The 17393-nt window shown below is 41.7% G+C and overlaps 1 protein-coding gene across 1 annotated transcript in view; it reads left to right on the top strand.

Annotated features, from left to right (window-relative positions):
- The window catches only part of SCAPER (S-phase cyclin A associated protein in the ER), a 216064-nt gene that overhangs the window by 77539 nt on the left and 121132 nt on the right, over positions 1–17393 (top strand). The window contains exons 21-22 of the mRNA XM_082238421.1: positions 5609–5745; positions 12886–12951. Of these exons, the coding sequence (XP_082094547.1) occupies positions 5609–5745; positions 12886–12951 (203 nt within the window). The remainder of the gene's footprint in view (positions 1–5608; positions 5746–12885; positions 12952–17393) is intronic.

Here is a 17393-nt window from a genome sequence, read left to right as displayed (position 1 = left end):
ATGAATTCTGAATATAAGTGAAATAAGCAGGGAGACAATATACAGCCTTGTCGTACTCCTTTCCCAATTTTGAACCAATCAGTTGTTCCATATCCAGTTCTAACTGTAGCTTCCTATCCCACGTAGAGATTTCTAAGGAGTCAGATGAGGTGATCAGGCACTCCCATTTCTTTAAGAACTTGCCATAGTTTGCTGTGGTCGACACAGTCAAAGGCTTTTGCATAGTCAATGAAGCAGAAGTAGATGTCTTTCTGGAACTCTCTAGCTTTCTCCATAATCCAGCGCATGTTTGCAATTTGGTCCCTGGTTCCTCTGCCCCTTGGAAATCCAGCTTGCACTTCTGGGAGTTCTCAGTCCACATACTGCTTAAGCCTTCCTTGTAGAATTTTAAGCATAACTTTTCTAGCGTGTGAAATGAGTGCAGTTGTGCGGTAGTTGAAGCATTCTTTGGCATTGCCCTTCTTTGGAATTGGGATGTAGACTGATCTTCTCCAATCCTCTGGCCACTGCTGAGTTTTCCAAACTTGCTGGCATATTGAGTGTAGCACCTTAATTTTAAATAGTTCAGCTGGAATACCATCACTTCCACTGGCCTTGTTATTTGCAGTGCTTTCTAAGGCCCATTTGACTTCACTCTCCAGGATGTCTGGCTCAAGGTTAGCAACCACACTACCTGGGGTATAATTCCCTGTGTATTCTTGCCACCTCTTCTTGATGTCTTCTGCTTCTGTTAGGTCCTTACCACTTTTGTCCTTTATTATGGTAATCTTTGTACGAAATGTTCCTTTCATATCTCCAATTTTCTTGAGCAGATCTCTGGTTCTTCCCATTCTGTTCTTTTCCTCTATTTCTTTGCATTGCTCGTTTAAGAAGGCCTTCTTGTCTCTCCTTGCTATTTTTTGGAAATCGGAATTCAATTTCCTGTATCTTTCACTATCTCCCTCACATTTTGCTTGCCTTCTCTCCCCCGCTATTTGTAAGGCCTTGTTGGACAGCCACTTTGCTTTCTTGCATTTCCTTTTCTTTGGGATGGTTTTTGTTGCTGCCTCCTGTATAATGTTGCGAGCCTCCATCCATGGGGAAGTGTGTGTGTGTGTGTGTGATCTTTTTATTTGTTTCTGTATTGAGAGGGGGAGAAAGAAGTGGAAAAGAAGAGTGTAATAACGTGTGATTAAAAAAAGCAGGAGAGGGGGATGAAAACGTAGGGACTTAAAAAAGTTTAAATTAATATTTAAAATGTTGAGGTGTTGGAATCTAAAAAATAAAAGGTAGAAATAAGATGTAGTGAGAGTGAAAGAGCAGACTTTTAAATGAAAAAAATTAAAAAGGGGGAAAATAATTTAAAAGATATATACAGTGGTATATAAATATATATACAGTGGTACCTCGGAAGTCGAATGGAATCCATTCCAGAAGTCCGTTCGACTTCCAAAATGTTCAGAAATCAAGGTGCGGCTTCCAATTGGCTGCAGGAAGCTCCTACAGCCACTTGGAAGCCACGCCGGATGTTCGAACTTTCGCAAAGCGGAACACTCACTTTGGTGTTCAGAAGCCAAAACGTTTGACTTGCAAGGCGTTCAGGATCCAAGGTACAACTGTATATTAAAAATTAAGAAGGGATAAAAAAATATATTTTAAAAATGAAGAATAGTAAAAAATAAGTGAGTAATTATAGTAAATGTGTAACAATGAATTAAAAAACAAAAACTAATGGTTTTATGAAAAAAGGGGGGTTATTTATATAATTAAAGGATGAAGAATGTAGTGGTAGTAATTTTGACTCATGGGCAGTTTTTGATTTCACTGCAGGGCTCAGAGGGCCTGGTTATCAGGTCCCTGGGCTAGGGCCAAGGCTGCATCCCTTCAGTGGTTCAGGCCTCAAAGAAGAAGAAAGTATGATAATGATAATATTAAAAATATGAAATATAATAACAACGACAACAACAATAATAATATTTCCCAGCAGAGGAGGCCCTGTACTGCATTTGTTTTTCCCCAGGGGGCCTCTGGCGGCCAGTTTTCCCCGGGCCCCAGCCTGCTCTTGTTGTGCTAGCGGGGGAAAGTTTGTTAATAAGACAGCTGACACGCATTTTCAGGGAAATTATCATTTCTTTGTTTGACATGCTTTTTTAATATGCTGAGCTGTAATCTATTTATAAACTAAACAAAAGATGGATGATTCTCTTTGTCAAGTGACAAAGAAAGAAGAATGCTATGAAATATACAGTAGTTAAAATCAACCTAGATTTAATGGCTTTCCTTTAGATGTGGGCTAAAACCATTATATATGGTATTTGTAGGGCACAATCTAGAAAGGATAACTTCCCCATTGAATGAGTCTTTTAAGCACATTTGACTTTGATGGGAAATTGAAGCAGAAGTTTAACTTCACAGTGTTTCCCTTTGCTCGGTTTGTGCCCATGTGGGATTGATAAAGGCCTGACGGCTTCCTGATTTCAATGGGAGGTTGGGGCATTCATCGTTTTTTACTAGCAGGTGACCCATGTATTGCAGAACCAGACAAGCTGTATGCCAACGGCTATGATAATATGAATGGGTAGGGCAGTATCTCATGTCACTTAAACATTCAGGTTTATCTCCTTTTACTTCCAAAAACTACATACATAAGTGTGGTTGGTGATAAAATAAGCAATTAAACAAAGATGCCCAGGATTGCAAGAACAGCAGGGCCAGGTCTGTGTGTCCATGGGACCTGTGGGACTTCTCAGACCAAACTGCCCCCTCCCTGCTCCCAGTTCTGCATGGCAAACTAATTTTGAAACCAGTGGGACTTTCAAAGGTGTTGGTGGTATGTCCTGTTGATTTGATCTACAAAAAGAAAAAAACTGGACAAGATTAATTCTGTTTGGGTCTCAACTCTTATCTTATCTGGAACAGAGTGTGCATGAGACTTCCTTGCAAGCTATATTTCTCCTTAAGTAAAAGCTTGAGGAAGATTAGCACAATTTTTTGAATATCATACCACTGTAGGACCTCCAGTTACTTTGCATACGCGGACACCATCTTTTTCTGTGTTGAACTTTGCTAATTTCCAATAAGTGAAGTGTTCACAAGGTAGATTTCCGTGAATTTAGCTGGACGTGATAGCCAGTGAAGCATAGCACCGCATGGCAGCTCCAAGATTCACAATCTGCCATTGATATTTGATACTTTTTGAGCTTCTGGTTGGATGTCCTTTTCTCCCCCCTCCCACTTTAGATATTAGATCTGCCCCTGCTGATAATCCCCCACTTTGATCTGCTTCTTGAAGAAGTGACAGTTGGATGTGATGCAACGTGTTATTATTCTGCTTCTGATTTAGAAAGATGAAGTTTGAGATTAATCTGAGCTGCTGCAGCTGAAAGCCGAGAACTCTGGGAAACCCCTTTTTGTTCAGGCGCCCGTTAAGATGAATGAATGTGTGTGCTGTATTCTTATCGTTCGGATAGAGATGTCTGTTGGGTCTCATATTAGATCAGGAAAGACACGTGAGGAGTTAGAGGAGGTCATACCTCATTCATAATTTCCACCTAACAGGCAGAGTGTTTATCAGTTATTGCTGAGCATACGGGGGGGGGGGCAGGTAATGTCACCTTAGATTTAATGGTGACCCACATGTGAAGGTACATGTTTCAGAGAAGGGGATTAACATTTCCTTCCTTCTGCTTTCAGAAGAAACTAAAATAAATAGGTAGTAATGCCAGGGAGCTTAATTACAGGTTGACAACCCAAGGGGCTGATGTGCATTTTTGTTTCTAGCTGTCAGTAGGACACCAGGGGCATCAAACCAGCAAAGTCCAGCCACCACCGCTGGCTGGGGGCAGGAAAAGGGAGCTTCTGGCTTGGAGCACCATCACTGCAGCTGGCCAGGGGTGGTATTGCAGCTAACAGTGCAGCACGGACCAGGTGACATGAGGGGCCAGTTGAGTTCCACCCATTCCCAAGAAGCTGCTGACTCCAGTCAGGTGCTGAACCAGACCAGTTTTTGACTTGAGGCACCTGCTTGCCTGCAGTCCTGGTCCTTGGTGTAGTGGTTAAGAGCGGCAGTCATGTAATCTGGGAAACCGGGTTCGTGTCTCCGCTCCTCCACATGCAGCTGCTGGGTGACCTTGGGCCAGTCACACTTCTGTGAAGTCTCTCAGCCCCACTCACCTCACAGAGTGTTTGTTGTGGGGGAGGAAGGGAAAGGAGAATGTTAGCCGCTTTGAGACTCCTGAAGGGGAGTGAAAGGCGGGATATCAAATCCAAACTCTTCTTCTTCTTCTTCTTCTTTCTGAGTGCCTTTGTGTGCCTAGAATAAGTCCTTGGCCTGTGCTGATGCCTCTTCCTTGCCCAGAAGGAGAGAGGTGTGGGTGGAAACCTCTGAATTTGCATGACTTGAGTGTGGCCTCCTGGCCAAAAGCCAGCGTCACATCTGTTGCTCTGACGGTTTTTGCTTCTGCCCACACTCACCACTGGTATCCCATGCCTGGTAGGACGCTCACAAGGGAATTTGGCCCTCAGTGTGGAGAGCCAGCGTGGTGTAGTGGTTAAGAGCAGTGGCCTCGTAATCTGGGGAACCGGGTTCGCGTCTCCGCTCCTCCACATGCAGCTGCTGGGTGACCTTGGGCCAGTCACACTTCTGTGAAGTCTCTCAGCCCCACTCACCTCACAGAGTGTGTGTTGTGGGGGAGGAAGGGAAAGGAGAATGTCAGCCGCTTTGAGACTCCTTCGGGTAGTGATAAAGCGGGATATCAAGTCCAAACTCTTCTACTCTTCTTCTTCCTCAGGGTGAAAAAAGTTCCATGCTCCTGTTGTACACCATGTATGTGATTTAAGTGGTTTATAAATCTTCCTTTAAAAATAATATAAATAAATGTACGTTTGGGAGGAAGTACCTTTTGATCTATTCAACATGAGTACAGTGGTACCTCAGGTTAAGTACTTAATTTGTTCCAGAGGTCCGTTCTTAACCTGAAACTGTTCTTACCCTGAAGCACCACTTTAGCTAATGGGGCATCCTGCTGCTGCCGCGCTGCCAGAGCCCGATTTCTGTTCTTATCCTGAAGCAAAGTTCTTAACCTGAAGCACTATTTCTGGGTTAGCGGAGTGTGTAACCTGAAGCGTATGTAACCCGAGGTACCACTGTACTTGAATCTGTTCAACAGATTCCTGACCTCAAACTTCAAGGAAAGAGTTCGTTAACTTGAGAGCTAGGTCATTGCTTTGTAATAGATTAGTTATTCCTAACAAAGGTATTTGCAATACTGTTACTGTTTAGATTTTCATGTGGAAATGTTACATAACCCACTTTTTGTCCATTTGCCATGATCATGGTGGCTCATGGTTCAGCTGCAGCGATGGTGGGTACTGGAGAACACAATTCATGCCTTCATCTGCCAAGCATGGCGTGGGAGCTAAACTGAATTTCTGAACTGGCCTTGAGCCTGCGATTCTTCTATCATTTTTCATCATCATCTTGCATATTTTCTTTAAGCACGTACTGGTAGTTTTTTAACATTTTAAAATGGTCTCTTTTTGATGCAGTGGAAATAATATTTTATTGCTTTTTAAAATACCCCCCCCCAAATACTTTCTCTGTTAAACACTGATTCCTTATTTCCTCCAGGAGCATTTGTCATTGAAGAAGTACATTGTGGACATAGTAGTAGAAAGTTCAATCCCAGCAGAGCCCTTAAAAGATGGTGAAGAGAGACAGAAATCAAAAAGGAAGGCTAAGAAACTGAAGGCACGGATGAACTCAAGGTATTGGGGGAAGATTCATCTAGCTTTGCCATATGTAAAGCTTGTTTTTTCTTTCGTCCTTCAAAAAAAATATGCTATAAAATATTTTTTAAAAAACCTTTTGAAGTTATTTGTTTCAGGAACATCTTGAAAATAACACTGATGAGCCTAATTTATGGCCACTTTCTCTGATTGAAGAAGAAAACGGAATATCGATCTAGAGCCCTTTCTTTCACCTGTTAAGAGCTTTCCTCGTAATTGGATGCTAGAGCCCTGCCAAAACTGTAGCCTCTTCCAGCATACAATAGTATGTTTAAGTATGTGTAAACCATGACTATTTTTCTTCCTGGCTATTGATTTTTAAAATGAAGTATCAAAGAAAATCAATAGTAATCAACAAATAGAAGCCTGTCGGCTGGAGTGTCAAATCCCCAGGCTGGGTTTAATCCATTTTGTTGCCTGCCACAACAAGGAAAAGTTAGAAATATCTTAAAATGGAAAGTGAGTTGTCAGACCTGCCCTTTGTCATTGGCCTAAAATGTGACATCTGTGTTTCAGGATAGAATGAGGCATCGTTCTGTCATGAGCCGTGGCGCTGCAACGGTGTCCCCATCAGAGGGTCATCTCCGCTCCAACACACACACACAATTGATATTGTTAATTTTGTTAAATATCTTCCTCTTTAAAAGATTCCTTTCCCTTGGTTGGAATCAATCATAAGCAATGAAATATTGGCACAGCTCTTCTTAATTGTCAAAAGGACAGTGAATCTGTTCAGCAGCTTTGTTGTATGTTTTATTACATTGTAATAAAAATTGTTTTGCATTCACATAGCTGTTCCTCTGATGTCAGGATTTTCTTCATTTTTCAACTCCGTGGCCAATGTCAATGAATAGGCTTATCATTTAGCACACAAATCTTTTAGATAAGTTAGCATCTTTGCAACTATTCACTGTTAAAGTGTGATATTTACAGTGGCGTAATTTTGCATGTTACATTCAGTAGGACTCTGCAGTTAATAGTCTTGAGTGCCTTTGCCAACCTGGTGCCCTCCGGATGTTGTTCTGCATTACAAGTCCCATGAGCTCCAGGTAGCACAGCCATAGTTCAAAACATCTGAAGGTTGCCAAAGGCTGCTATAGAGCAGGGACAGGTGGTTTAGACCATAGCCTTTGGGGTTGTAGCCAATGGTGTCACTCCACTAATGGCGAGTCTTTCATCAGTAAAAATGGGGAGGGAAGCAATATTTGGCAATTTCCCCTCCCACTGAAGCCCCCAGAACAGAGAGGCAAGGACAGGGGATGCTGCAGGAGGGAGGGGGAATTACTGAAAATATATTCTCTCTTTATACCATCAGCTGTACAATAACATGGCTTGTTTTTAGTTTCTGTGACCAGTAAGGTTATTATTTTTTGTTTTTTGAGCAGCAAATGTAGCCTATAGAATAATTTGTAGCTGAACTGGAATTAAGCCCTGTTGAGCCTAATGACACTTATTTCTTTTAAGTGTGCTTTCCAAAAATCCCCTCCCAGTCACTAAAATATGGGGATAAGAACCTGCTGGCAATCTTGCCATTTGCAAGGCTGCTGGCTGCTGCCACATGAGCCTGTTTGGTGTTGGCCTCTAAGCTTTGGAATCACTTTCTTAGCACTGTGGGGCAATTGGGGAAAAAATGTCCCCTTTTGAGCAGGTTTTGAAGACCTTTCCTTTTTAAATAGGCTTTTTAACTATAGTTGTTGTTTCCAATGCTGACCCTTGATTTAATTTTGTCTCTGCTTGCAATTTTAGTTCTATTGCAAAAATATTTAAATTGTACCCTACTTTGAGAATCTGGTAAAACTGAAAGAGTACGCTTAAACTAACTCCAAACAATGTGTGTGCATCCTTAGGATTAGAGGTTTAAGTGTATGTACATTTAATTTTAATTACACATCTCTTGCTGTACCTTTAGCTTACTACTTGGCACATTGGCAGCAATGGTAAATACTGTGCATATTAAGGAGGAGATTGCTCATGGCTCGTAAATTAACAAGGTTATAATCAGTGAAATGTGAGAAGATTCTTTTTCTTGGTTTTAAGTGCTTAATTCAAAACACAATTTACTAGGAAGTAAGCTCCTTGGAGGTGGACGCAGGTGGCGCTGTGGGTAAAACCTCAGCGCCTAGGACTTGCCGATTGTATGGTCGGCGGTTCGAATCCCCGCCTGCCAACCTAGCAGTTTGAAAGCACCCCCGGGTGCAAGTAGATAAATAGGGACCGCTTGCCAGCGGGAAAGTAAACGGCGTTCTGTGTGCTGCGCTGGCTCGCCAGATGCAGCTTTGTCACGCGGGCCACGTGACCCGGAAGTGTCTCCGGACAGCGCTGGCCCCCGGCCTATAGATGTGAGATGGGCGCACAACCCTAGAGTCTGTCAAGACTGGCCCGTACGGGCAGGGGTACCTTTACCTTTTAAGCTCCTTGGAAGCAAGTGGGACTTGCTTTTGTGTAAACATGCATAGGGCTGTGTTGTAAGTGGAATTGTTAGATGAATAAATAGTTGGAGGTTGTTAAAATGGAACTTGATTAGATTTCAAATTTAAAGAAATTAATTAGCTGGAGGCAAGTAAAAGGTTGAAGAGCAAGACCTGCTCTTAATCCATCTACAACATAGGCTTGGAGGTGAGCTGCCCACATCATTCATTTAAGTATGCATTTGTAGCTGTTCTGCAACCTTTATTGTAAGACACATCATAAAGCAAAACCTGCCCAATTTAAGAACTTGTAATGTTAAGCACACTTCAGAAATTAAGAAAATGGTAACATTTTAAAAATAATAACATATTAAAAATTGAGGACAAGCAAGTAAGTGGACCCAGTTGTTAGATCTTAAATCAAAACCAGAATATACAACTACCCGTAATGGCAGAGGTGAATGAAGGGACAGCCCTTGATCAATGAGATATCTATTCTCTTAAGAAGTTTTCTTGGTCTTATTAATAATATTTATAACCTGAAGCCATTAAGCAGGTGCTGTTACTGCTGATATATAGCAAAGTAAATAATTCCATATTAACGTGTATGTGACGCTATCAAAATAGTGCTTCAAGATGCACACAGCAAATTGGTGACTGACGAACTAAATTCTAAATTGTAGGCAAATGGCATGGCATTAATGAAGTCAATTGATGTGATTTGCCTGTGGTTTTCTCTTGCAGACTGCATATAAAACTTTCTACTTTCCTAAGATTTTGATAGCGGTTTTGGTTTGATGAAGAAATAGATTGCTTATCTGAACTAACTTCATAATGTCACTTTCTAGTTAAGCAGCTTTTACCAGCATTTAGAAACAACATTCTAAAATGTACTCACCTTTAGAGGTAAAACATGAACTGAAGGAAAACAGGAAATAGTGCCCTTCTGAGCAAAGCAAACCTCATATGTGAAAAAATAGCAAAGCAAATTTGAAATTAATCCTGCTGTTGGACTGAAAAATGGTGCTTAGCATCTTGAGTTAGCCAAAGAAATAAAAAATCACTTGCCAGCCAGCAACAGGAAAACTATGAACTAATCAAGGAAGATAATTAAGGGGCAAAGGATAGCCCAGGGCAAGAATTTAGTGAAGATAAATATTTGCAGAACATACAAAAGCTACTTCTCACTGACTTTGTGCAAACTTGAAAATCAACTTCCTTGCTTGTCACTCTAATCATGTCTTGTCTCTCCCTGAATCCTTCCTTTCTCCTGCTAGATAAAGGTCAAGCTTTTCATCCTTGACTTAAGAGCTTTTCATAGTTCTGCCTCTCCCTACTTACCCACCCATGCCTGTCTGTCTGGTACACCCAATTTGCTGATAGAATCTCACAGGTTTGGGAGATGACTAGAAAGAGAGAGTAAATAATAAGTGCAATTACATGATTTTTTCCTCCTTCACAACATCAAAGGGGGATATCTTTAATGGGCACTGATGACTATGAATTTATGTATTTTAAAGCCATAGCCTTAGACCAGATACGTTTTGTCAAGATCTCCCTGGTGGCTATCTAACATTAGTGATGCTCAGCATCAACACATTCTAAACAATGCATAAGTAACTTACCTCCATTGTGAGTATGACTTAGTTGGATTTAGAATCATAGAATTGCAGAGATGAAAGGGAGCCCAAGGGTCATGTAGCCAACCGCCTGCAATGCAGGAATCTCAGCTAAAGCATCCATGATGGATGGTCGTCCCATGGTATTGATAGAAAGTAATATCTAAGTTTAGTAATGCAACTGCTGCATTGGATGTGTAATTTAATTTGAAAATGTTGCAGTTTGGGCTCTGTTTACATTGATTACTTCTTATTATTCTTATTATTAATATTAATATCATCATCATCTGAAGAACCTAGGGTAGTTCACAACAGAAAAATACAAAAAGCATAAAACACAAACAAGCCAATAACCCCTTTCCCACAAACACATTTAAAAGCCACAAAATCAGCCGAACATAAGGCAGTACAGACATAACTTGCTTACCAAAGTTAAGTAATTGTGAGTGAGCTACAGGATTGGTGCATCCTTTCTCCAGTTTCCATTCTGGGCAGAAAACCACTCTGATATAGTGGTTAGTATTGGAGAGGAAGAGAGCTGGGTTTAAATCCGTGCCTGATTGGGCATCCTTAAGTCCACTCTCTCTCTCAGCCTCACTTTCAATCGAATGCTTCTTGTGAGGGTAAAAATGGGGAAAACAGATAAGCTTCCCTGAGCTCCTTGGAGGAAGAGCAAAATAATCATGTAACCCGGAGAAAACTAAGTAAATGCAAATTCATTTCAGTCACAGTTAAGTGTTGCAATAATTCCTTTGATTGCTTATTTATTGCAAAAATGTATGCCCCACTTTTCTTATATGTAGGTAATGACAAAAGTACTAAAAGCAATAGTGAACACTATAGATAAAAAAAAATGTGAACCCTGATACAGTCAGTCTGCAGAAACTCAAAAGCGAACAATGATCAGCAACACAGGGAGTAGCAGCCCATACCAGAAATAATTCCACAGAATTGGAAACGGTTGCTAGTAAATAGGGTCATGTTTGCAACTAAGGGTTCTACAAAACTTGCTTTCGTGACTATAACACATGCAATTGCTGGTTTGTTTGCTTTTCTGCTTTTCTTTTTTAGCTTTTTTGGTGTACTTTTTCCCAATGAAATGCTACTACCTTTTAGCTTATTTGTTTCACCTCTGGGCTCTGTTTGCAGGAGCTGAGAATTTAAACATTCCTAAATCATCAAAGTATCTTCTGAATTTAATTTTGCCAAGGCTTTGTTTGAGTCGTTGGCTGGGCTGGTGAATCACATCTTGTCCCAAGCCAGATTGAACAGAGTTAAGCTGTGTCAAAAGGAGCGTTTGCCTCTGTCTCCAGCATGTTGGCATTTTGCCAACATAAACCTGAATACTTTTAATTGTCTGAACAGGTTTGTACTGCTGACTCCTGCTTACATTTCTCTTAAGTGAAACAGCCATTCATACAGGGCTTTCCTGTGGGCAGGGGACGGGTGGGGGCTCTTATAATTGCATCAATTGCTAACCCTGTTATTCTGCCACAAAACATTAATGAAACCCAAGTGATTAAAACACTGTCAACCAATTAATAATTCTGTTATCAATTGGAAGACATAGCTTTTTAATGCTAGAAGTGTGTTTTCCTCTCTTGTAGTTAATGCTTATGATAATTATAGATGCTTCAAATGTTTCATCAGACAGTTACTAAAACGGGAGCAGTGTCTTCTCCAAGTATCAGGAAATACTGTTGATGGGGGAAATGGTCTTACAATTAGTCTAGTTTTCCAGGATGCCTGCTAATTTCTATTAGAGGAGTAGTAGTAGTAGTAGTAGTAGTAGTAGTAATAGTTATTAATTGAATTTATATACCACCCTATACCTGGAGGTCTCAGGGTGGTTCATAGAACAAAACAGAAATATAAAATCACAAAATATATGCCGTAGATTCCGGCATATATGGTGACTTTTTAACCCCGGAAAAGAGGTTAAAAAGTTGGGGGTCACCGCATACGCTGGGTATGGGTGGCGCAGAGCTGAGCCCCCCCGCCCCGCCCCCGCTGCGGCGGCTCCAAAGCTGCAGCAGCTGGCGGCGGGCTCAGTTCTGCGCCGGGAGAAAGCCGCCAGGTGCGGAGCCCCCCGCCCCCCGTTGCTGCTTTGGAAGCAGCAGCAGCGAGCGGCAGGCTCAGCTCTGCACCAGGTGGCTTTCTCCCGGCACAGAGCTGCCCAGCATATTAGGCGACTGGGCTTATAAGACAAATCCCCAAATTGCAGCTGCTAATTTGGGGGGGTCGTCTAATGTGCCCAGTCACCTAATACGCCGGAATCTACGGTAATCAAAATAAAAACAACAACCCCCTCCCCCCAAAATCCACATTTTAAAAGGGCATAGGATGTCAATCAAACGTTTTTGCCTGGCACCTAAAGGTGTACAGTGGTACCTCGGTTTACAGACGCTTCAGGTTACAGACTCCGCTAACCCAGAAATAGTACCTCGGGTTAAGAACTTTGCTTCAGGATGAGAACAGAAATCATGCTTCAGCAGCACAGCAGCAGCAGGAGGCCCCATTAGCTAAAGTGGTGCTTCAGGTTAAGAACAGTTTCAGGTTAAGAACGGACCTCCAGAACGAATTAAGTATATAACCAGAGGTACCACTGTATAATGGAGGCACCAGGCGAACTTCCCTGGGGAGAGCATTCGACAGATGGGGAGCCACTGCAAAGAAGGCCCTGTTCTTGTGTTGCCACCCTCCTGGCCTCTCAAGGAGGAGGTACACGAAGAAGAGCCTCAGAAGATGATCCCAGGGTCTGGGTAGGTTCATATGGAAAGAGGCGGTTCCTGAGGTATTGCGGTCCTGAGCTGTTTAAGGCTTTATAGGTCAAAACCACTACTTTGAATTGGGCCCAGAAACTAATTGGCAGCCAGTGCAGTCAGGGCAGGATCGGTGCAATATGCTCAAACTGTCTTGCTCCGGTGAGCAACCTGGCCGCTGAATTCTGCACCAGCTGAAGTTTCCAAACTGTCTTCCGAACTTCTATTCTGTCATTGCTATGAAAGAAAGGGAGGAGTAAAATTGTAAGGAAGTCTACGAGGTGCCTTGTGTGAGTTATAACTAATGTTTTAAAATGTTTTCCTCCTTAGGGCAAAGGAATATGAAAATATAATGGAAGCAAAAAACGGCTCTTGTGACTCCCCTTACAAAGCAAAGTAAGCATTTAGACCTTGTTTTAAATTTGATATGTAGCACTTAGATAAAATTGTGTTACTGGAAGATGAAGATGTTGATGTTCAGTGCATGTAATATGGTCAGCCATTTTTCGTTCTTGTCAGCCATTAAATCACAAAAAGCAAACCATTAGGAGTAAGTTGAATTATCAGAACTGCACATTGTAAAATTGTAAAGTTCCCAAAATCATTTAAATTAAAAAATCTATTTTGCAGTCGGCACAGTTTTGGATTTTGAAAAAAAAAAGTCTGTAACTCTTTTACGCTAGTGCATATAAAGCTACCTTATAGATAACTACTGTATATACTCGAGTATAAGCCGACTTTTCCAGCACATTTTTTATGCTGAGAAAGCCCCCCTCGGCTTATACTTGAGTGAGGCGGGCGGCGGCGGCAGAGGGATGAGCGGCCCAAAAGGAGCCCTTTCTCACTGCTGGTCCTTTTGGGCTGCTTGTTCTTCCTCCGCCGCTGCCGCCACCACCACCAGGTTTGTGGTGTGGTGAACCGGCTTATACTCGAGTCAATAAATTTTCCCAGTTTTTTTGTGCTAAAATATTCGGGTTGGCTTATACTCGGGTTGGCTTATACTCGAGTATATACGGTAACTGGCCCACATAAGTCGGCAGCCATCTAATTTTGAAACCCTCTGAATGACCTTCTAGAAATTAATGAAATGAATAAATAAATCTATCCCTTGGGTGAATAGTATAAAGGACAATGCACAGCATCTTTGATCTCACTTGATCCATGCACATAAAGACAGTCATTTGTTGGCCTGTTAAAGCATTTACCGGTCATATATTTTGTGGGCATAGTTTGAAAGCTAAGCTGCATAAATGCATGTCTAAAAAGGGGGAAATGCTAATTCCCACAGATAAAAAGCCATTTTGTGGTTAGTCTTAAATGTACCATACAGAGGATCCAAGTATGTGGTGCTTTGCAAAGAAGGAGCGATAGAAAACAGACTGTGGGTGTAGCATGAGAAGAGGAGGCAAGGGACAAGTCTCTGGTCATTTCAGTTACATGGACTTAGGCCTTACTGAAAGGTCCCCCATCCTTGCCTTGTTTTGTCCGCCTGAGGGCTTCATTCCCCTCTGGGCAACCTTCCACGTGGCTGGAGCCAGGGGCAAAAAGTGGAACAGAACAATGGATGCGACTCTTGCATTTGTTCAGTAGGCAACATTTTGGATGCAAAAATCAGAGGTGTACACATGCCTGCACACTCACACTCCTCTACCCTCTATTCAGGCAAGCAAGAGGCATTGTTGCAGCCAGGGGAGATCCGTCAGGAAGGACTCGGAGCAGCCCTGAAGAAAGGCCTCCCTGGTATTGTCCCAAGGGCCAGATAGAGAGTCCTGGAAGGCCTTGTTAGACCCAGAGCCTGAGGTTCCCTGCCTCTAGGAAGTTGTGCCAAAGGCTTCACAGAGAAGTGTGGATGTGGGGGAATATCTATCTGTACACATACACAGCTAATGTGTCCATTGACCATCCTATGAATATGGGGGGTGGTATTATTTTTCAGATTAGTTTTCATCACAAAACTTCAGATCTACTAGTGGTTTTAAGGGTGAAAATCCTCTGGTTCCCGAGATTGAAAAATGAGAATTTGAGGAGGCTTTGCTTGTATCTGGAGCATATGCTACTTGTGGTGGTATATGGGGCTCATATAGGGACCCTGGGGACCATCTAGTCCAACCCACTGCAAGACAGAGGCTTGAAAACCTACTCCTGCCCCCCCCCACCCACTGTGTATTTCCTATGGTCAGGTAGAGCTTAAAGTACCCACTTTTTTATCATGAAGCCAATTTGGTGTATTGAAGGAAGAAGTGAGGGGATAGGACGATTTTATTTATCAATGGCCTGAATGTCGTTTATACTATAATTTAAAGCTAAGCACAGAGAGAACTTTTTAATAGAGTTTTAACAGTATTTCACAATTTCCTTCCACTGGCAAACCTACCCTAGTATAAATCTCTCTAGCTTGACTTGAGTTCTCTGGAGTTTTGCCAGTATATACAAATGGAGGAACAAGCCTTTCTCCTAGGCAGTCTTTTTAAATACATTAGTGGGAAAGCACAGAATGTTGAGGAAGAGGAAGAAGTAAAATCTGAATTTTGTGCTACTGTTGCAGTGTCTGTGGAGTTCTGTTTTCTACCACCTCTGCACCTGTGTGTTGTGTGTCTTCCACCCTTATTTCAAGAACCTCCAAAAAGTATACAGTATACTTGCAGCATCCTGTCTGCTTTTGAATGGATGTATTATTGATATTGGAGGGTAATAACGTCATATCTATCGATCTATCTATCTATTTGACAGAGCCAGAATGTAGTCCTCAAGGTCTTAGGATATTTTCCCTTGAGGCTAAAGAGTTACTGTTTCATTGGAGATGTTTGAACATTCCTGCAATCTATCCCCTGAGGCCCTCCTTCATGTGCCTCCTCTATCAGAGGTCCAAAGGGGGGCAACACGATAGTGGGACTTTTCTGCAGTGGCTCCCTATTTGCGGAATGCCCTCCCCAGGGAGGCTCGCCTGGCACCTTCATTACATATCTTTAGGCTCTAGGCAAAAATGTTTCCCTTCAACCAGGCATTTGGCTGATTTTGTGGGTTTTTTAATGTGTTTGTAGGAGAGTGGTTATTGGGTTGTTTTTGTTTTATTGTATTTTTCTGTTGTGAACTGCTGTGGGATCTTCAGATGAAGGACAGTATACAAGTTGTTGTTGTTAATACATAAAATAATGTTAGTATTTTTATTTTTATTTTGCCCTCTGCTATACCTTAATTTCTTAGTTCATTTTTCAGCAATAGCAATGGATACAGATTAGATTATACTTTTAATCTTTATTTAACCCACCCTTAAATATTTCTGTTTTCTTAACCATCCTAGCAGCTAGCAGTAAATATAGAATCAATTAATTGTTTGAGAAACAAACAGAAAAAGATAAAAAGGTAACTCTTCTTGATTAATAAAACTGGTTCCATCAGAAGATTTAATTGGTCTTGTGTGAGACAGCTGGAGCTTGCTGTTTTCTTGCCCGTTATTTTTCAGAAGCTTCCTTCTCAGTTCCAGCTGTGAGACATCTGAGTTTCCTAGTAAGATCATTTCAGGAAATTGGGTATTTTCTTTTAATCCATTTCATCTAACAAAAATAGTGGGTCTGTCGGGTGTTTTTACTATTTCAGGTAGCTGTTTGCTAATATCATGACTCTCAATAGCTAATCTTTTTATTGTGTTGATTGTTTGTAACAAATGGGAATCAGAGAAATTGTGAGCATAATTTTTTCCCCTTCCTTTCCCGTGAAAGGTTTGTGAATTGATTTGGTACAACTGGAAACCATTACATGGCATGTTCTCCATTCTTCTTTTTGAAAATATGTTTATTGAAATCTATAATAAAAAGGGAAATTACAGCCAATAAGACAAAGGGGGGGGGGGAGCAAGAACCTCCCCCAATAACCACCCCCGAGATTCACAATGCATATGTGCAATTAGAAAAACTGAAATCACTGTCTCTCATTTTTCCTAGTGGAGTTGTTTAAAAGAAGAAAGATGCCTTTCACAGGGCATTCCGCTCCCCACCCCATGTTTCATTGATGCTCTAGGCCAGGCATGTCCAACTTCAAATAGGCTGCCATCTACTACCCAGTATAAAAAAAAACCCGGGCAGTGATCTATCCATTGTCATTGGAGAGACGAGGTGCGCGCATGGGTGCGTGTGTGGAAGGAGGTGGCTGAGGAGACAGTCTCCCCCCCCCCAAGCCAGCCCTTCTTGCCTAAAGTCTTGGTGGCACTGACCACCTTAATTGGCTATTAAAAGGATTGATGGTTTCCACTCTCTATTTTGAGAGACTCTCTGACTTCCTGTGAATGAGAAAAAGACATGCAGAAAGTTACTTTGGAATGGGGAGGGGGAATTTTGCCAAAATCCATAGTAGAAGTAAGAAGCTAAAAAAGTTTGAATCTATAATCACAGTATAGAATGTACAAAATGATTTTGGTGCTGATAAAGGTAATGTTTCAATCAATTCCAAATGTAAATACTCTTGTGTGGATTGTTGCTGCTGCTATTATAGTGCTTAAAATAAATGAAGGGCTGCATGGGATGGTGGGCTATTAAAAAGCTAGTTTTGCCTGAAGGCTTCCGATCCAAATACTGGGATAAGTAGAGGGGGAAGGGTTTAGGGAGTCAGAAAGGGCAACTAGAATATGCAGAGGCAATGAGGCAGGGGGCCGTATCCAGTGCTAATCCTCCTCTGAGTTGAGCCATGGAAGTTAATGATCTTGACTATCTTAGGTTCATTAGGTTAATGGGTCTGCTCTGAGTAGGACTATCCTTGGGTTCAGCTATGAATCCCTTTCCCCAGGCATCTTGTGCTGAAGAATAGCTTAAGAAAGTGAGCCTGTTTCTAACATGGTCCGCTCA

This window comes from Podarcis vaucheri (assembly GCF_965113315.1).
Source record: "Podarcis vaucheri genome assembly, chromosome: 9".
Lineage (NCBI taxonomy): Eukaryota > Metazoa > Chordata > Lepidosauria > Squamata > Lacertidae > Podarcis > Podarcis vaucheri.
The sequence above is the reverse complement of the archived record's forward strand: the minus strand, read 5'-3'. Positions and strand labels throughout refer to the sequence as shown.